General features: G+C 42.0%; 1 protein-coding gene across 16 annotated transcripts in view; it reads right to left on the bottom strand.

Annotated features, from left to right (window-relative positions):
- Positions 1 to 3,567: 3,567 nt before the first annotated feature.
- tnk2b (tyrosine kinase, non-receptor, 2b) overlaps positions 3,568 to 15,306 on the bottom strand; it is a gene marked incomplete at its 3' end in the record, with an annotated part of 58,030 nt that continues 46,291 nt past the window's right edge. For 8 of the 16 annotated variants that reach the window (XM_082513795.1, XM_082513796.1, XM_082513797.1 and 5 more), the window contains 8 exons: positions 14,682 to 14,876; positions 14,327 to 14,418; positions 13,843 to 13,965; positions 13,159 to 13,592; positions 11,810 to 13,045; positions 10,191 to 10,286; positions 7,217 to 7,347; positions 3,568 to 6,118 (listed from right to left, as the gene is read on the bottom strand). In XM_082513795.1, coding sequence (XP_082369921.1) covers positions 6,112 to 6,118; positions 7,217 to 7,347; positions 10,191 to 10,286; positions 11,810 to 13,045; positions 13,159 to 13,592; positions 13,843 to 13,965; positions 14,327 to 14,418; positions 14,682 to 14,876 — 2,314 coding nt within the window. Of the gene's footprint in view, positions 6,119 to 7,212; positions 7,348 to 10,190; positions 10,287 to 11,809; positions 13,046 to 13,158; positions 13,593 to 13,753; positions 13,799 to 13,842; positions 13,966 to 14,326; positions 14,419 to 14,681; positions 14,877 to 15,306 lie in introns of those variants that run through there. The other 8 variants (XM_082513809.1, XM_082513807.1, XM_082513808.1 and 5 more) reach the window with 4 other exon arrangements.

Below are 15,306 nucleotides of genomic sequence, written 5' to 3'. Positions count from 1 at the left end.
GCAAGCGGGACTTCTCTGTGTGCAGCAGTAAAGCAGAGCGTCTAAACATGACAGTGAATGATGTAGAAGGAAAAAAGATCAAATATGCTTTTTTTTAAATTTGTGACAGTGTATCCTATAGGCAGCTTTGTTCCATTATATTCTGTAGTCCAGTTTCATTGCCCATGAGACAGCCACAACATCAATAAACAAACGAGCCAGTTATATGCACTTTTAAACCCTAACGCACTGGAAACAGATTGTAAACCCTCAGTCACTAACTGCTCTGCGCTGCAGCTCCTGACACGAATATACAAGATGAAGGTGAATTGATAGGTTTGTGTGATGGATCAATACGGTCAACACATCCAACGCCTGGGATTTCTTTTCTTGCCTGCGTTGCATTGTCAGAACATTTATAATCACGGGCATCAACATGGCCTCATTGACTCAGATCGATCCGCCACATGTAACAGCGCAAGGCTGAGGGAAGAGAATATTAATCCACAGCACAGCTGATTAACTTAGATTTACATTGTCTTTATTGATTGGAACCTATATTTAGTTATTTTAGCCCCCAAAACGTTGATAACTACTAATCCTGGAGATCAATTCAACAATGGCAGCTCGTGTCCACCAACTATTTAACTGTGGTTCAGAAATGTGAAGACTGAAGAGTGGCTCAAACCAGCTCTTTGGCATTGCAATCACACCTCTATTGGCTCAATAACCCCTGACCTTTTCTTTTAGCATGCTGATGTTTTTGTGTAAAGTTTCTCTGCACCTATTGGCCGATTTTTCTTTGGTGATCTCATTTGTTTTCTTCATAGAAATAATTTCATAATTAGAAATAATAAAAAGAAAAGAAATAATTAGGTTCAGGGTTTTTAACACTTATTAAGTAATATACCAAAAAATATTGGGCTTACAACCAAATATAGCTTTTAAAATTTGATGATTCAAAGTAACTAGATACAGTGCATAAAGTACAAAAAAAAGTCATCATAAGACATCTTGTGGAAAATGCTTTGCAGTCTGTGACGCTCTGAGTTCTTTGACTCACGGTTATCAGCGGAGGCTTTGTGTCTTTTCCCTGGTGAGGCTTTCCTGTTCACTTCACACAGCCTTGGCTCTTGTTTGATGTGGCGTCTCTGCCACTGATCTGCAGTCGATCAGTGGCAGAGAAGTGAAGCAATTGACCGTGCTTCACTTCTTCAACATTAAAAGCTCTTTGTTTGCACTGGGTTTACAAGTAAGACAGTAAGGTGGTCGACGAAATGTTGTAAAATAAGTTTTGGGTTTTCGACTTACATACTGTCCTAGTGAAGTTTTTTTCATCCCCTCTCTCTGTCTCCTACACACACACACACACACACACACACACACACACACACACACACACAAAAGCTGTTTCCTTCATAGACATTACCTGCTCAAAGGGCGCAATTTTAAGCAATTTAACACCTTTCTCTACTGCCATCAGACCGGATGTTGTGCTTCATTTGAAACACTCCCCTCATCCCTTGAAGTGTTTGCTGGGATGTGGTTTCACCTTGCCTGCTCAGTGTAGTGATTTCTTCCATTTCCACTGGCTTTGTCCAACCTCTCATGGAAAAGATTATCCTTAATCGTGCTGTTTACAATAAACACAACTCAGGTTTCAAACTACTGTTTACACTCAAAACCTCAGAAAAAGGCAGCGTCTGAAATGTCTCTCACATAAACATAGTTTGTCTGTGAAATATGTAATCAGTTTTTATATGTCTGTGTATGTTAGGTGGGGATGACATTTTATTATGTATACCGTACTAGTACTTGGTTAAACCCTGGTTTGCCCTCAGAACTGCCATAATTTCTTGGTGGCAAAGATTCAAAAAGGTGGTGGAAGCTTTCCTCTGAGGTTTTGGTCCATATCGAAATGACAGCATCATGCAGTTGCTGCAGATTTCTTATCTTCAGCTCTGTGATGTGAATTTCCTGTTCCACCACATCCCAGAGGTGCTGTATTGGATTGGTGACAACTTGGTAGATGCCATTTAAATACAGTGGACTGACCGTCACGTTGAGCAAATCGGTTTGATTTTAGTTTTTTTTTTTTTGGTATGAGTATATGAATTGTAGTCTCAGCTTCCTGTTCTAAGCTGACACGAGTGGCACCCAGCGTGGTGAGCTACTGCTTCATGGCTTGATGTGTTGTGTCTTCAGAGACGCTCTTCTGCATACCTTGGTGGCATATGAGTTGTTGGTTATAGGAGTTACTGTTCCTATCAGCTCAAAGTAGTTTGGCCATTCTCCTCTGACATTAACGAGGCATTTGCACTTACAGAACTGCAAGTCAATAGACGCCTTGACCATGTTGGCATGGATTTTCTTAATGAACTGAGTAGGTGCCGTGGGATTCACTTGAATTAGATTAACAAGCAGATGAATAGATGCACCCAATGAAATTGCCAGTGTATATATACCAACAGGGTGCAAGAGGTAACTGAATGGTTTGATGAAAATAAAATGAAAGAATTTATTATGGCTTTGCAGTCTCCAGATCTCAAATGGAACACATATGGGAAATTGTTTTTCCTGGTGTAACATCAAATGTGTAAATATCTTTTGGTAGAGCCACAGAAATCCCACCTACAGCAGAAGCATCACTGCAACCTTTCTCCAATCCAGCTCTTCCTTACAGCTGTGTCTGACTTAATGTCATATCTGTTGTCATGAATGCCTGCTCTGTTCTCTTCAAAGACAGTATAAAATATGGGCGTAACCACAAAAAATCCATTGCTGACTTCTTATTATTAAGTCTTGAGCCATCCTGGTGTTTAGATGAAGTGGTGGTCCAACTGCAATATCACATACTCTTTGGCTACCAACTTGTGATTTATGAGTCATTGGTCAACAAGTACATCCTGGATAATCTTCCGTGAAGAGTGAATGACTAATTCACCAGACTAATTGTTCTGATCAATATACCGAACCCATAAAATAAGTTATGTTCATCTGTTGTACCTTCTGTTGTTCTATGCTTTAAGCTTGCTGTCACTTTAGCTATTACTAAAGTGACAGCTGTGAGTTCATCATTGTGACGATTTTAGTAAACACATAGTTTATAGTTTGGGCAAGATTAGGTGACCCTGAATCCTGCAATAGGCCAAGGCTGCTGGGGGCTTCCCGTAATGCACTGAGCATGTCTTTTTCATTCACCTTTTGTCACTCTCTCTGTTTATATACCACTCTGCATTTCACATTATGCCTTTTGTACCATCTTCCTCTCCTCACCCCCAGACGGTCACAGCAGATGACCGTCCCCTCTCTGACCCTGGTTCTGCTGGAGGTTTCATCTTGTTAAAAAGTCGTTTTTCCTTCCCACTGTCACCAAATGTTTTCTCATTGTGGGTTCTCTGATTGTTGGGGCTTTCTCTGTATTATTGTAGGGTCTCTACCGTACATTACAATGTGCCTTCAGGTGGCCGTTGTTGTGATTTGGCGCTATATAAATGAAGCTAAACTGAATTGAATCTTGCTGCTGCTCACCTCACCTTAGCTATTGTGAGCTCACTATATGGATTTCAGTAAAAACAATGAACAAAACAAGTTAAAAAATAGTTAATTCTTTAGTAAAAAATACATTTATAAATTCCGCAGCATGATCTTCATTTCCATCCATGACAACAACAACCAACTGTACAGTAGGCATTTACAATGAAACACATTCTGGGAAGGCAAATACATCAAAATGAGGAAAAAATATGGCAATTTGAAGCAGAAACAGCAAAACCAATAAAAAATAAAGATTTTTAAATGAACACAGATTCAGGAAAAAAACCAAAACAGATCTGACTGTTTAACAGAAACAGAACATCAGAGTTTCAACACCCCAACAGGAGAACTTTGCTTTGGGTTCACCAAAACACCACAAGGTTAACTTCAGTCCTTCTAATACAACTACAGCAGCTCGGTATGAAGACGAACAACACGTGAACAGACTAAGGAGGCAGCACTCGCATGCAGCTGTCCTTATGCACTGCTTTCACAGTCAGCTTCACCGCGTGACTTTAAAGGGAAAATGGCAAAACTGGCCCCGAATCAGTGCTTAAGGACAACTTTATCTCACTTTGGGTCAGAAAAACAGTCAACAAACATTTTACACTGAAAAAACAGCTTTTCTTTTGATTTTTCTTATTCAATTAGCAGGATAGATTATAACAGATAAAATCTCTGCTTTTGCTACTGGATGGTACTGATGGACAGGCTGGGAGGTTAGAGGATTGACAGCAGCCCTATTGCACATGGGAGAAAGCTTTTACTGGAAGTTTCTACAATCAGTCCTGTACATCCTTTAAAAAATATATTTCAAAACTTATTTCAAAGCCTCCTAATTTTTCAGGTTGTTATGACTCTATGTTAAGCTTTTTTATTCTTTTTTTTTTTCTTTCAGTCGCATCCTTGGAGATTTGTAGACATATTGAGCTCTGGTTTGGACCAAAGCCAGAGCATATGTGCAGTCTCACACATGAACACACATATTATGTGTTTTATATGTAATATAATGTAATTCAGAAAGAAAAATAGATATTTTGGCAAAGACAGTTTAAAGAGGAGCACCACAGAGATCACGGGAGTTAACTAAAAACTATGTAAAGCACTGCTTTCCAGCATTGGTTACTTTTGTAACCAATACTTTTATGTGGCCAACCACACAAAAGTATTCAGTCTACCTTACTGTAGATTTTCCTTCCTTTCACTGGTGTCATCCCCACATACTAAGAATAAATATCAGGAGGAGCCCAACTGTTCCCTGTTAACTGGCTCTGCTGCAGTGACAATACAGTCCCAAAAAAAAAAAAAAAAAAAAAAAAAGAGAGTACCATGTCATCGAGCAGTCAGTTCACCCAGAGCAGACGCGTCCTCTCAGTATTAAATTATTACCCCTAAAGCTGCTGACCAAAATATCACAGTTGTGGTCTTAAGTGATGATTATGGGATGGGATCTGTGCCTTGGGGTAAATTTCACTACACCGCTGATATTAGCTGCCGGTGTATTCTGGGTGCACGGAGAAAACCGCACGCTGGCAGGACTTTGCCTACACAGAATCCTGCGCATCAACCGAAAAGTGCTTAGAGGGAAGAAATGAGGAAAGACTAAACCTGCAGTGAAGAAAGTTTCCACTGGATGGGTTTGTTTTTTTTAGCCACATGTGGCAATAGAGACAGAAGAGAATGAAATATTTTTAAAAAGATGGTGTCACAAGTAATAGAAATAACAGTCTTCTCTCATCTCTGAGGACTATGTTCAAGATATATTGAACAATATCATACACACATGCATGCCTCCTCATAAAGAGCATATTGTATATACCCTCGAATGTAGGTGTACAAGTGTACAAACTTCTTCTGCCGTCCATGAATTGTCTTGATTCGATGCTTATCTCCATATTTTCACCTTCCTTTTATGGCAGAATAATCTCCTGTACAATACAGAGTTGTCAGCCAATTAAGTGGCTTATGTTATTGTGCTTGGACGTTTCAGAGGTACTGTGCGAGCTTTCACAAATTATTTTCCAAGTGATGCAATAGCTGCTAATACAGGAGGTTTAGCTTTAAAGAACTGTACGCACACGGTACAGTTCTTAGGTTCAGTGCTGATATTGTACATCGTGTGAGCTCTCCAGTAAACTGTGCATTGCTTTGAGACAACACAAAGACTTTTTTTGTTTTTGAAAGTGCTCCTATGTATATTGCGCTAGCCATCTCATTTTGGCCTCTTTACATTTCCTTTCAAACCATTTCTTATTCTATGCAAGTAGCTCACAAGACGACGTCTGAGTGTGGCAGCACCCAGAATCTGTGAGACGTTTCAGGCTAACCCGCTGGTCCTGAAAATACAAGTACAGTCATTTCTTGCCCTTGGGTGGGCACACCAAAGTAAAAGTATGACCCTACACATCCATGTTAAGTACAAACACAGCCATAATGAAGTTTGGTATTTTGTGCTTAATTTCTGAGTCTCTAATACAGTCTTGATTGGAAGTGTGACTGAACCAACAGACAAAAAAGGTCAGGAGATGATTCATCTCTGATGATGTTTTACTGCGGATGAAGTTCCAATCAGAGCTCAGCAGCTTGAGATTTCTGTCACCGTCTGCAAACAGAAAGAAGCTTTAGAGGTGGGGAAAAATGATGAATCATGAAATGTTAAGTGCTAATCGTCTTGGACAAGACTTCACCTTTTTTGGGGCTTTTAAGTGAGATAAACACTGTGCTGGCATTAAGGAAGAGTTACAAGCAGGCGGGAGATTCATCTAAATAATGCAACACAAAGAGCTATTGCCAGTTGGCTCCCACTTCTTTCACAACCCCCCCCCCCCAAAATACTACATATTTGAAGCAAATGTAGACAAATATAGAGCACCATTTGAAATCATGTAAACAAATCATTTCAGTTTGTCTCGTCCTATCTATTAGATGTGTTTAAATCAGCATAAAAAAAATTATAAATCAATGTTTGAACAGCGAGCATCAGTATATCAGTCTGATTGATCTCAAAAAGCACTTCAGTGCCTGTTGCACACAGCTCCTTTATCAGGCATGAAATGCTTCCCCGCTGAGGGAAACGGAGCACACATGCTGATAAACCTGCGGGACGTGCAAATGTCTGCCACAATTATCTTTATCAAATCACATTCAAATGGTGAACGGACTGCTACAAAATAGCTCCCTCTGCTGTTTGAAGTCATGTTATTGCCGCTCAACTCGTGCGTCGTTATTTTTTTTAAGGGCTTACACCCCCTCGCCCTCCCCCCTTCCAACACCTCCTAAATCTAGAAGCCACATATGAGCCTCTATCTCATTAACGGCACATCAGCATTGCATCACAATACTGCCTGCTTACATTTTCCATATATATACTAAATAAATGTGCAGTAACAATCTCAGCAGCTCCACTAGGAAGCAGATTTTAATTATATGTTTTACAAAGAGATACGAAAAATAGCATTATGTCAGCATAAAGTTCCTATTAAAATTCTAGTAACAATCTCTAGAAACTATTAAATGAGCATCAATGTCAAATTGAATGAAGGGAACTTTTTTTCCCCCTCCAGTGTAGACTCTTGCTCCTAGATAGGGTCAAGGAAGATGAATAGTAATTGCTGGGCAGTAATATAAGAGTACGGTCCATTCAAAGTAATATATGCATTCTGGGAAGTCACAATCATTGCAAAATCGTAGGAAACACTACCTTTGCCTTGTTGTAGATCCATAGTTATCCAGCATGTGAGTGCTGGCCACCTCCAGGTTCCAGTCACACATCTCCAGCAGCTTTAGACACTCTGATCTGCTCCTCAGGCCCAAACAGAACAACTGTTCTACCTGTAGAGAGGCAGGTCACAAGACATTGTTCAAGTGACCAAAGAGTTATCAAGAGGGAAAAAGATGGGACTGTTAAAGAGAGTTCAAGGTGAAGAACTTTCATCTTTTTTACTGAATGGAGTGCCAGTGAGTGTAAAATTATTTCTGTCTTTGTACAAGCTCAGCTTGTTCAAACACATTCCTGTAGCTTAGCAGAATCTGAACCACGTGGATGAGTTTTTTCTGTGTCTCACAGACGTTTCCACCACCATCAAGGAACACTCAAGTGTTCCCTTGTGTCTACTGAAGTCCTAACAAATTGTCCATCCTGCCACGTTGGGCAAAACCACAGCCAGTTAAAACGGTGTTAAAACCCACCCTAAACATATCAGAGTGTCTACATGCTTTTTCATTTGTAGCTGCTCACTGCAACTTTTCCTCAAGGATGAATAAAGTTCTCTTATCACATCTCGATATGAGCCTATAGGGTAAAAGTGTAACTGACTGTGTCCATTTGCAGATACACCCTGTTATTACACAAACGACTGACCTGAGACTTGATGAACCCGATCTGGTAAGCACTGAAGTGTTTACTGCTGAGGTAACGGATTTTCATGCAATCTTTGTTTTGATGGCCTGAGCAATAAAATGTTTTGTTCCTTTTACAGTGGGGCAAAAAAGTATTTAGTCAGCCACCGATTGTGCAAGTTCCCCCACTTAAAATGATGACAGAGGTCAGTAATTTGCACCAGAGGTACACTTCAACTGTGAGAGACAGAATGTGAAAAAAAAATCCATGAATCCACATGGTAGGATTTGTAAAGAATTTATTCGTAAATTAGGGTGGAAAATAAGTATTTGGTCACCTCAAACAAGGAAAATCTCTGGCTCTCACAGACCTGTAACGTCTTCTGTAAGAAGCTTTTCTGTCCCCCACTCGTTACCTGTATGAATGGCACCTGTTTGGACTCATCATCTGTATAAAAGACACCTGTCCACAGCCTCAAACAGTCAGACTCCAAACTCCGCCATGGCCAAGACCAAAGAGCTTTCGAAGGACACCAGGAAAAGTATTGTAGACCTGCACCAGACTGGGAAGAGTGAATCTACAATAGGCAAGCAGCTTGGTGTGAAAAAATCAACTGTGGGAGCAATCATCAGAAAATGGAAGACATACAAGACCACTGATAATCTCCCTCGATCTGGGGCTCCACGCAAGATCTCATCCCGTGGGGTCAAAATGATCATGAGAACGGTGAGCAAAGATCCCAGAACCACACGGGGGGACCTGGTGAATGACCTGCAGAGAGCTGGGACCAAAGTAACAAAGGTCACCATCAGTAACACACTACAACGGCAGGGAATCAAATCCCGCAGTGCCAGACGTGTTCCGCTGCTGAAGCCAGTGCATGTCCAGGCCCGTCTGAAGTTTGCCAGAGAGCACATGGATGATACAGCAGAGGATTGGGAGAATGTCATGTGGTCAGATGAAACCAAAGTAGAACTTTTTGGTATAAACTCAACTCGTCGTGTTTGGAGGAAGAAGAATACTGAGTTGCATCCCAAGAACACCATACCTACTGTGAAGCATGGGGGTGGAAACATCATGCTATGGGGCTGTTTTTCTGCCAAGGGGACAGGACGACTGATCCGTGTTAAGGACAGAATGAATGGGGCCATGTATCGTGAGATTTTGAGCCAAAACCTCCTTCCATCAGTGAGAACTTTGAAGATGAAACGAGGCTGGGTCTTCCAACATGACAATGATCCAAAACACACCGCCCGGGCAACAAAGGAGTGGCTCCGTAAGAAGCATTTGAAAGTCCTGGAGTGGCCTAGCCAGTCTCCAGACCTCAACCCCATAGAAAATCTGTGGCGGGAGTTGAAAGTCCGTGTTGCTCGGCGACAGCCCCAAAACATCACTGCTCTCGAGAAGATCTGCATGGAGGAATGGGCCAAAATACCAGCTACTGTGTGTGCAAACCTGGTAAAGACCTATAGTAAACGTTTGACCTCTGTTATTGCCAACAAAGGTTATGTTACAAAGTATTGAGTTGTATTTTTGTTATTGACCAAATACTTATTTTCCACCCTGATTTACGAATAAATTCTTTACAAATCCTACCATGTGGATTCATGGATTTTTTTTCACATTCTGTCTCTCACAGTTGAAGTGTACCTCTGGTGCAAATTACTGACCTCTGTCATCATTTTAGGTGGGGGAACTTGCACAATCGGTGGCTGACTAAATACTTTTTTGCCCCACTGTATTTGTACAGTTTTATTTTATAAAGGTGTTTCTGCCAGTTGTGTGTATGCAGTACTTTAAGACTATGGAACCTGACCTTAAAAACAAACTACATCCCTTTTGCTATTGAGCTTTTTTACTTTTGTTATTTAAAATGAATTAGTTTGAAACTTTACACTGACTTTTTTTCATCTTATGACAAAGTAAAGATTTAAATAAACACCATTAAAAATAAACACCGAACAGAATTTTCCATTTAGGGTTTGTAGCCATACTTATTACTAATGATCCATATATGCAGTTATTACACTTTACATGCATATAGTCATGTGCAAATTGGAAATAACGCCTTTCAAAAATAACATTTCAATATGCAACAACACTAGAAAAGGGGAATAAACAAAAATTAATAAAAAGTCAGTAAAAGTATCTCAAAAAACTAAAAAAATGACTGAAGCTTAAAGGAACATTTTTCCTTCTCACTTTTTACCATTTTCAGGCCTCCATACAACACTACTATGAGTTAACCAGTAACATATAATTTCTGAAACAACTCAACAGTCATAGTGTGCCAACTATGGCAGGAAATGCATTAGCTTTCAGTAAATGCACAAACCTTTAGATAATGCACAGCTTGCTGGACATTCCAGTTGTGGTTCTGGAGGGCGGCCTGGCACTCCTCCATCGTCACACCGTGAACCGCCTCCTGCACCTGAGACACACAACAACACTGAAGTTTAAACCCCCGATTCCTCACTTCTTGTTTTTTTGGGGTCTCAGTAATCTTTTGGTATCTTTTTCTGATGAAGAAATCATCTAAGATTAAAGCTCCATGTACATCCTTTAGGTGAACAGTGGATTTACTGCTAAACATGATAAGAATCTCAGCTGGATTTAAGCATCGCTGCACAGATCAAGTTTTAAACGTTCACATCTCTTTTCAAAAACCACCTTAAGCCTGCTCAAATTTCAAGAAGATAAGTCTGACACAGTGTTCCTGTGTGTACCGAGACTGTGGCAGCATAATCACCAGTTTTTTTTTTGTCAGTACTTCTCTTCGCATGAACTTGATTGAAACCCATGTTAACAATTTCATGTTACCAATCACTGCAGTTTTACGCAGATATTACTAGTAAACTCATAAGGCGCTATATACATTATATTCTTATAATACTCTGTCTTGCACTGAACTCCCCTGCAATGCAGCTGAGATAGCTCACATTCTTGCTGCACTACTTTTTGCAGCTGTATCAACTACAAAATGCCAAGTGCCTGAAAGCCTTCAGAGTTCACAGCGCTTCTGACTCCAGCCAAACTCGAACAGCGTGAGAATCAATTGACCAACCTAAAGAAACAAATGAAACTTTGAAGTTTCTTCTTTGAAATCTGATTCTCACCAAATATTTATATGGCCTTTGTCTCATAACGAATGCTAGTGTATTTTTAACAAGTTATGAGAAAATATTTGAGAATGCAAAAGAAAAAGCTTAAACATGTATGCTAACAATTTTTCTACTAAAAGGCATATAAAACATTCAATTTCCAATTTAATTAGTTACATTTGATGCATAACACATTAATAAAGATTGCCTCCAGTTGTAAAATTACACCGTTTCTTAATTTGGTTGTCACGATGATTTGAAGGCGAAATAGAAAGTTGATCTTTTCAGAATCCTGCCATTAAAAGCTGCTGTATCACCTTTAATTCCTCACTCTTGCTGTCAGTGCAACAGGAAAGGAAACACACCGCCGTACACCCACCATGCTCTTCCTTACAGAAAGCATTTAAACAATGAATATGGAGCTCCAGAAAACAGCATTACAACTGAGAGGAATCAAGCAAGCCAGTCATGAAATATGCACTGCAGACTATTTAAAGCCTGCTTCTTAGACCGATGCTAATGAATTACACCGAACAATGGGCTCATATTTTAGTTCCTTGATGTGTGATAAGGGATTTAGGATAAGGATTGCCTTAACAACAGTGATACTGAACTACAAACAGATGACTATCTGCTTAATATTTCTTACCAAATGACAAAAAGTAGCATTAAGAAGAACAAGGACAAGTATATGTAGCAAGCAGCACATCTTCCTGCAGGGGTTTCATATCCATCATGGCCAACCTCTGCACTTTCAATACAGATGTAAATCATTAATAACTTTCAGTGTTTTAAGTACTTTGCAGTTCAAATAACATTTTCTTAGAGGCACTTCATCCATCTTAGACCTTACCATCTTGACCCTATCAGCTGAGTTCCCTCCTCCGTCTGTCCTGGTACAGAAAGCAGTGACTGCTGGTGCTGTCAGCCCGTCTGAAGAGACGCGAGGAAGACTAACTGAACTCTTCATCCCTGACCGTGGCCAACCCAGATTGCTGTTATTATTGGAGGAGAAATTGGCTTTCAGGTCCCCACCCGGCTGGACCAGCCCCTGCACCTGGGTGTGCCCCTGCAGTGTGTGACTGCTGACCACCATTGGTCTGACCGTGGCTGTGTTGGCTTGCCGTACATGCTTTTCTTCCACATCGTTGGCAGGAAGGCTTTCAGCCTCCCTGAAGAAGCGATCGAATCGATCGAGATACGGTGGCCTCTCTGGCAGAAGGTAATAGTGGGTGTTACTGACTTTACGCCCGTCACGGACGATAGGCAGGATACAGGGGCCCTTGCTAGCAGCGTCCTTCCCCTGCACCTGGGCCTGGATCACTTTGGGTGCAGCATATTTGGGGTCCGAAGCAAAGCTGTGTGTAGTAGGCATGAGTTTACCCGGAGAGGTAGAGAGGTAGGAGCTGTAGGTGTGTGTGGGTGGGCAGGTTGTAATGGCAGCCTGCATTGTGTTGGGGCTGACAGAGTAAAGCCTCTGCTGGGGGGAACCCACTACCAGACCCATTGGGCTTGGAGTTCTTGATCCAGGCTGAGACAAAGGGTCTCTAGGAGGGATTTGAGGTGGTCGTTCCTGTCCTGCACCTGAAACGTTTTCCGTGGTTTCAGTCGGCACTGGAGAAAGGGAGAGGTCCCTTGACCAGCGGCCAGAGGTGTAGTCACCCTTCTTTATGGGGCGAGGGGGGATGGGAACTCGTGGGGGGATCTGGGGTCGGTCCTCGTTACAGGAAAGGACACTCTGCTGTTGTCCCTCATGGGTTTGGAGACTTTGAGGAGTCTGGGGACACGAGACTGAGCTCTGCAATGGCGAGCACGAACGAGGAGCACTTGCTGCCGGTACATTGAGCCTCCTCATGCACTCTTGTTGAAGTTCTTGAAAGATCTCTGCAGACTGTGAAAAAGAGGTGGACAGGCTCTGGCTGTGCTTGCTGGGGAGAAACAGGTTGTCTTCCAGACCTTGTCTGTCTGAACCTCTGGAGACTAGAGCCTCATCATTGACCTTCTGCCCAGAGGACAGAGTTTCTTCTGGATTGCGGCCATCACTATGCTCTGCCTCATTCTGCTGCTCCGAGCTGTTGATGGAGCTCACCTTTCGGAGAAAGAAACAAGCTCACTGTAATATTACTTCAGGCAACACAAAGACAAAATAATTCCACTTTTATAAAATTTTGACACAGTGTTAAATGTATTGTGTAGCCCTACCTCCATATCATCCTCATCTTGTGCTACATCGTCATAAGCTGGGGGTGGGGGTAATGGCCGTGCATCCCAGTCCACTACTGGCGTAGGGTGAAGGGGGCGGGGCAATGATTTGGATGGGCTTTGAGGTGGAGTCCTGTCCAGGAGATTTTCTGCTTCCAAAGCCAACTTGGCCAATAGAGGAATCGGAATTTCAACCACGGGAGAGGGGGACGGTGTGGATATTGGGTACTCTTCCCCAAAGTCAATGAGGGACACTTCACTGTTAGTGTTCTGGCCTGAGCCTAAAGTCCTGCAACCTCCCTGTTTGGAAGCAGAGACCCACACGGCCGGTTTAAGTTTGAGGCCTTTCACAGAACCCGTTTTGCGAAGTGATAATCTCTTTAGTCCCGCAGAGGTCAGATCCTCCTCCTCATTTACTGGGTCATAGGAAGGTTCTGGAGATGAAAACACAACATATTCTTGATGCAGTTTAGAGATCATTGACACCAAGGTTGTTTAAGATCACTTAATACCACTAAATGCAAGACACACAGCTCCAAAAAAAACTCGCCAGGTGTGACTGGAGAATACAATGCACAGCAAGGACACTGCACACCTTTTAGAGGGACAAAGGTGTAGAAAAGAACCGGGCGGGGGTACACTGCAAAGACAGGCAAAGAAAAGATGAAAAACTCTGAGATGTACCTTTGAGGAGTGGAACTAGGAGGGAACAGAGGGGGCAGGAGCAATGGGTGAAGAGCTGCTGAGAGAAACCAGACTTACTCTTGATTAACACTGCTGGTTGAGGAGGGCGGGGAGGAGGCTCCTCTGGGGAAAATAATAACAGATGCCACCAGCGCAAAGGAGAAACAAAGAGGGGAAGAAATGACAGCAGTAAAAGATATTAAGATAAGAATAAAAACAGCAAGCGCCATTACATCTGAAAGCTTTATTAGGATAAAAGCAAAGCGAGCTCTTCAGTGTCTTTTTGCACAGCAGCAGCAGATCTTGAAATTTCAACCAGCAATGCATAATGGAAATAAGAAGAAGAAAGAAGCACTCTTTAAAAATTAGGAATATGATCATCTGCTCAGTCTGTCACTGAACTGAAGAGGTATTGAGGCAAGCTTTTTGGTAACAGTTATACATCATACAGGTATACATTTCTATAAAGAGCTCTTTCACTCACTTTTAGCTCGTCCTGCTAGCTGTGTGGGCTGTGCAGCACTGAGGTCCAAGCCCAGAACGTCAGGAGGATCCATGGGATTCCCGAGGTACAAACTGTCGGCAAGAATGAGACATGTTAATGCAGGAAACATCAGTGGACTGCATATAACTAACCCACAGCAGGTGCTGTACAATCACGTTGCAAAAGCAGCTTAAGCAGCCCGCTAGTGCCATCTATTGGTGAGTGCTTACTATCACTGCAGCCCAACCGAAAGACCATTTAAAACATTTCTAGATGCATGATATGAATGCCATTTCACGTTCATTAAATAATCAAACTCAGCTTGAAAAATTAATAAACAAAAGCTGTCTCTTACTCATCGATCCTATCAGGGAAGCCCCAGCAGCGATGGGGATTGGTGTCTCCATGTCCTGTGTGGATGAAGCTGTTCTTGAGTGGACGACTGATGTCGTGTGCAGACAACCCTGCTACAGAAGTCACCACATTCCTGGGGAACTGCCTGACCTTAAGGGTGCGTTTATTTTGACCTCGCCACCAATAATTCTCTGCCCTGAAACGTATTAGGACAGATAATTATATTGGGTATGAAAGCAGACTGCCACTTTTTGACATTGAGAGTCAAGGATGTGTTTTTTTCCAGCCCATACTCCATCCTTGCATTAGCTACAGGCCCATCTGTTGGAGGTGAATGTGGGGGTTGCAGCTGGTACCAGCTGACACTGAGTGGCAGATGGGGGAAAACCTTGAATTCACGCTCACATTCACACCCGCGAGCAATGTAGACTTGCTGATAAACAAACACATCTTTGGACTGTGGGAGGACTCTGAAGTGCAGCCTTGCACACTTCTCTGCACTGCACTGTGTTTGCATTCAAGACAATATTTATCAGTAGTGGGGTTGGTATGTTGCAGAGGAGAGTTTAGACCCATTTGGGGGGTGCTCACTCATACCCGAATGTAATCAGAGCACCCCTAAAAAT

The sequence above is a fragment of the Aulonocara stuartgranti genome (assembly GCF_965226115.1).
Source record: "Aulonocara stuartgranti genome assembly, chromosome: 18".
NCBI classification, from domain to species: Eukaryota; Metazoa; Chordata; class Actinopteri; order Cichliformes; family Cichlidae; genus Aulonocara; species Aulonocara stuartgranti.
Note: the sequence above shows the minus strand (reverse complement) of the source record. Positions and strands in the feature narration are given on the sequence as shown.